This window comes from Ovis canadensis, chromosome 18 (assembly GCF_042477335.2).
Source record: "Ovis canadensis isolate MfBH-ARS-UI-01 breed Bighorn chromosome 18, ARS-UI_OviCan_v2, whole genome shotgun sequence".
NCBI lineage: Eukaryota > Metazoa > Chordata > Mammalia > Artiodactyla > Bovidae > Ovis > Ovis canadensis.
Window position 1 is genome coordinate 42,310,179 of NC_091262.1, and position 5,319 is coordinate 42,315,497.

The 5,319-nt window shown below is 50.3% G+C and overlaps 1 protein-coding gene across 1 annotated transcript; it reads left to right on the plus strand.

Annotated features, from left to right (window-relative positions):
* Positions 1-3,788: 3,788 nt before the first annotated feature.
* Positions 3,789-4,616, plus strand: LOC138423381 (uncharacterized). Its single transcript, XM_069559299.1, has one exon. The coding sequence runs from the start codon at positions 3,789-3,791 to the stop codon at positions 4,614-4,616; it is 828 nt and encodes a 275-aa protein (XP_069415400.1).
* Positions 4,617-5,319: the final 703 nt, after the last annotated feature.

The window sequence follows — 5,319 nt, forward strand, 5'->3', positions numbered from 1 at the left end:
GCAGCTACGACTCCACACTCCCAATGGAGGGGCATGGGTTCCATCCCTGATTGGGGAATTAAAGGCACAACTAAGAGTTCATATGTTGCAACTAAGACCCACTGCAGCCAAATAAATAATTTTTTTTTAAAGGAAAGAAACCAAGGGAGGACCTGGATATGGTCCTATCCCATCAGGGACCTCTGTGAGCCATGAAGGGGCCATGGGCCACCTGGGAGAAACAATATCATGTAAGACATGTTCCTGCCCTTTGGTTCCTGTCTTCAGTCCATCTCTCTTTCCAGACCTGCATATCCTTGCTCAAACGTGATTTTAAATCCTAAGAACTGGCATAAAGCTGAGGTATGACTCTGGACAGGCCAACGCTCTCATTTGTAAAGCTGGGGGAGACACAGCCCCCACCTCCAGGGAGATGGAGGGCCCAGCAGGGAGCAAGCTCAGTGAACGGCAGCTCTTCTTACTTTCAAAATCTGATTATGAGATGACAACTTCAGTGGTTGAATGGATACTATATGACCTACAATAATTACAGTCTCAACAGGGAGAAACAGACTTAGAAATATAAGAAAATGATATGACACTCTTTTCCCCTAAGATCCATGTAAACGCTCCTGAAACCGCTCAATGCAAAAATCAAAACCCTGACAATAAACTTATTATGAAAATAGTTTTCACATTTCATCTAAAACAGACAGGAGTAACAACTCTCTGGGCCTCACACCTGCTGAGCAGGTGTGGTTCCTGTGCTGGACTAAGCCTTGCCCCTCCCTGCCCCACACCCTCTAACCACATGAATGTGACCCTGGCTAGAGAAAGGGTCTTTGCAGAGGTCACTGACTACCTAACTCTGATGACAGGTGTTCTCATAAGAGACAGAAGAGAAGACAAGACACACAGGGAAGACCACGTGAAGGGGCAGAGACAGACTGAAGAGGTGTGTCCCACAGACGAGCCCTGGAGCCACAGACACAAGGGGTGACAGGAAGGCTTCTCCCCAGAGTATTCGGGGAGCGCAGCCCCGCCAACACCGACTTCAGACTCTGGGCCCAGAACTGGGAGAAAATAAACTTCCGTTGCTTTTGGCGATTTGCTACAGTCTCTAGGAAGCACTGTGCTCTGTGGCTTCTGTCCATCACTGACCATTCACTGGAGGCCCTAGGGCAGGCAGCAGCCACACGAACCCGTGTCTCCTTCAGGTAACAAGCCTGAGTTCCAGCTTTGTGAACAGTAATGATTCAGAACCAAACACTGCAAACACTTCCATGTACTAAACTTCTTGGAGAAAGACCCTCAAGAAGTAGGCTCCTGCAGGCTCCACTGACGCAGTGGAGTGTGTCCCCTTCAGGTTCCATGTAAAAGTGTCTGCAAGTGTGTACTCCTTTAAGGATGTGCAGCGCCAATCAGAAGGACAGAAGGACACTGCAGAAAGGAAAGCAGATGTGCTCAAATGGCCAGACCAGAGAGCAGAGTGGGACCAAAGCATTGGCCCCCTCAAGCCTAAGCTTTACTTGGACAGGCATAAGCTTTGTGAGCTAGCAGTCTTCCCACACAGACTGTAAGAGTTAAGACAGAGGAATGCAGGGAGCATACATATCTTTCTAAACGTCCTCCCATAAAGCTTCACACAAGCCATGATCAACGACCATGCTATGACCTCACATTTCATAAACAGACACAAACTGGTGCATCCCAAGGTCTGAATGCACTGTCGATGTCTAATACTAGTTTCCCACTCACCACTCTGAGGTCAGAACCCATTCACACATCCAGACAAATAACAGTGCTTTTGCCTTTCATCTCCAATTCTCCATATGCAGTTGTGAGGACATTGGCAAAACAAGCAAAACAAAATGTCATCTAGAAAATAAAATGTTACCTAGAAAATGAATTCCATAAGACATGAGACAGAGGAACCAGACGGCACAATATTCTCCAACTTAATAAAAGATTACGCATCTGTGTTCAAAAGTACCACCCACTCCAGAGTTTCATAGAGCGTGCTCTTCACTTTGCCACTGGAGAAACTAGATGAACATTCGCAAATCCTCTTAACATTAGATAGAAATTCTCAAATGCTCATTTAAGACGGGAAAGCTCAACAAAATCTCCTTGATTTTTTCAGGCTGTCTCTTCATAAGACGGTTTTTAATGTTGGTCCCAGGTCACTGCCTGCCTCAAACATGAATCTCTAGAGTACAAACATTACCTGGATTTCATTTTCTTTGTTCTGTCTTCACAAACTGTATACTTGGGACAGCAGTTTCAGAAGCAGTACTCCAGTGATGAAAAGGAATAAACCTAGTTTCTTGACCTTGTGACCACTCACTGCTAATATTCATGTGGAACAGCTCCTCAAACACTGTATCCACATCTTGGTTTTTAAATGTAACATCAAGAAAATTTCCTTGGGACTTTCCAGAGGGTCCAGTGAGTAGACTCTGTGCTTTCACTGCTGAGGGCCTGGGTTCAGTCCCTGGTCAGCGAACTAAGGTCCTGCAAGCCACTCAGAACAGCTGTAAAAAAAATTCCCTCAACTTTCTTTCCCAGTTACGCATTATGAAGAATTCACCAATTCAACAAACACACATCTTCTGAGAATCTATTTGTACTGGAAACTAGCTGTAGGGAATTTAGTAATCAACTAAACAGACAAATGCCCTGGCCCCATGCTACTTACATGGGGGGGGGGGGGTGGTGGTGGGAAGAGGGATAAAATATGCGGCATGTTCCATACTGGTAAGCACTCAGGAGGAAAGCTGAGTTGAGGGTAAGACTGTCAGTGCCAACTTTGGCTTTGTTTTCTCTCTTTCTGTAACCCATCCATCTGGAAAGTCATCCTCAAACGTTACTGCTTGTTACTTCAGAATAATGACATATTGTTGATACATATGCTAAAATCTTCTTCCATGGACATTTCTTAATTCAGTGACTGTCGATTTTTACCAGCCTAGTCTTCCAGGTGTTGTCGCTTGCTGTTCTTCAAATTAAAATACCTTTTGCAAAAATAAACTTCTCTTTTTCCGAACAACTGGGGGTGGGGGAGGGGGTTTCACGGGAAGAAAGACAGTAATATTCACTCAGCACCTACTATGCAGCTGGGGAGAGTGGCACTATGCACTGACCACGGCAGTTCATTCCCCCACGACCCGAGGTAGAGTATCATTTCCATTTTACAGAAAAAACACTCTCCAGTAACTTGTCTACACACAGTAAGCGGCACAGCGGAAATGTGAACTTCGCTGCTCATATATTTTGGTCTTACCTTCAAAATTCTCCACTATTGGGACTGTTTTTCTAAGCTCTTCTTTTTTTCCTGACCGCTCAATCTTTATGTTCTTTGGATGGTTATTCCATTTTGTTTCACAAAGCTCATATTAGTTTTCTACACTGCCTAAAAGCAGCCTCTTTTCCTTTCTCTATCACCTTCAAATTAAACTGGACTATGTTCAATTGAACTGAATCAAACTATGGGACTGTATTGAGCACGCATTTTTTAACTGAAATGACCACCGAATCCCATGATCATCACACCTTTTTTCTACATCATCATCCTTTTTACTGAACCGTTTCCCTTGTGACAGAACCAGGCATCCAATTCTCAAGTGGATGGAACACCAGGGTGACCACCGGGATTCTTGTGACATGTTTACATGCTAACAAAACGGGATACAATCCAACGGATGATCCCGTGTGTGCACGGCTCCGGGTGATCCCGGACACCTTTCTCTAGCGGCTTTCAGGTGGGAGCACCGCCCCCCTCCACCGATGATGACCCCGACCTGCAGTCGATGGATAGGAGGCGCCGCAGAAAACGCAGCGCGAGAGCTGCTGGACTTTCCAGCCAGACCCGCCGGCGCAGCCCCTCCGTCTGCCGCGGTCCGGGCCCGGCCCGGTCGCGCACGCCGGGGGTCCCCGAGCGGACGAGCGCGCCCCCCGCCAGCGCGCGCCGGCCCCCGCCCTCACCACAGCCTCCTCTTGAGCGGCAGCAGGCTGCCGCGGTTGGACGGCGTGACGCCGATGGCCATCTGCAGCACCGTCAGGTACTTCTGGTACTTCATCTTGTCCCCGCTCCGCTCGCGGCCAGGGCCCCGCCGCCGCCGCCGCCGCAGGCACAGCCCCTCCAGGCGCCGCATAAGTCAGACCTGGGCCATCCGCCGCCGCCGCGCCCGCCGCCCGCGCCCCCTGCCGCCGCCGCCGCCGCCGCCGTGCGTCCGGCCGTGCGTGCCGCCCCGCGCCCGCGTGCGTGCGTGCCCGCCGCTCCCGCCGCCGCCGCCGTGCGTGGCCCGCGCCCCACCGCCTCCGCGCCGCGCACCGGCCCGCGGCGCCCGCGCGCCTCCGGGCGGCCAGCTGGCAGGGCTGTGGTACCCAGCGGCGGGCGAACCCAGCCCCCGCACCGCCCCCAGCTTCCCGCACCGCCCCACCCCTTGCTCTCTCCCCGCACTGCCCCCGCGGCCTCGCCCCCTCCCCGCAGTGCCCCGCTCCTTCCCTGCACCGCACCGCCCCCTTTCTGCGGCCTCGTCCCCCTCAGCTCTTGGCGGGAGCTCACTCCTCACCGCCTCCCGCAGAAGCCCAATCAAAACCATCCAGAGAGGAGAAGGACTATTCTGCATTTATAATCTCCCCCAGTAGCTGTCGCCGTGACTTGGGCTCCACCTTGCAGTGTGTGGACGCTCGCTGGGTAAACTGCACGCCTGTCTGTATGCTGTACGTATGGGTGGTGCGTGTGCACACAACCTCGCCGGCGATGGACAGGACCCTGAAGTCATCGTATGTGAGGAAAACTAGCGCTATTCCACGAGACATTCTTAACTCTTCACTGATGGTTAGGCATGTGTAGGGAAATGAGAAAAATAGCAAAGCTAATCACTGTTTATACTGTAAACCATCACACACACGAAGACTTGAACTGTTTTCTTTCTGTGCAGGAAAAGCTTAACAGGAGTGGCTTGAACGGGTCTTGTCTTCTCGTGGACGTGTCGTTTTGTGCACAGAGAGCATCTTTTCCGTGTCTTGGCAGAACGTCCTGTTTGTATCACTTTCAACACGTTATCCTCTGGGCGTTCCCCGTCACAGTGCCTTGAATGCTTCGTCTGTTCTCTAGGACCTACAGTCCTTTTATCCAAGCCTCTTTCCTCAACTTTTCATTCGTGCATTCCCCTGGGGGCAAATCTGGCATCTTTGGAAAGGTGTCGAGGTCAGCATTCCCACAGTTGCCTTTTTTTTTTAATAACTCCAGTTACATTCCGTGCATATTTCATGTCATTACCACCTTTATCATTTTTTTGTTTCTTTGCTGCACTTGCATCTTTGTTGCCCAAT

Coding starts and splice junctions, on each gene's coding strand:
- LOC138423381 (XM_069559299.1), top strand. CDS start 3,789: ATGGATAGGAGGCGCCGCAGAAAACGCAGCGCGAGAGCTGCTGGACTT.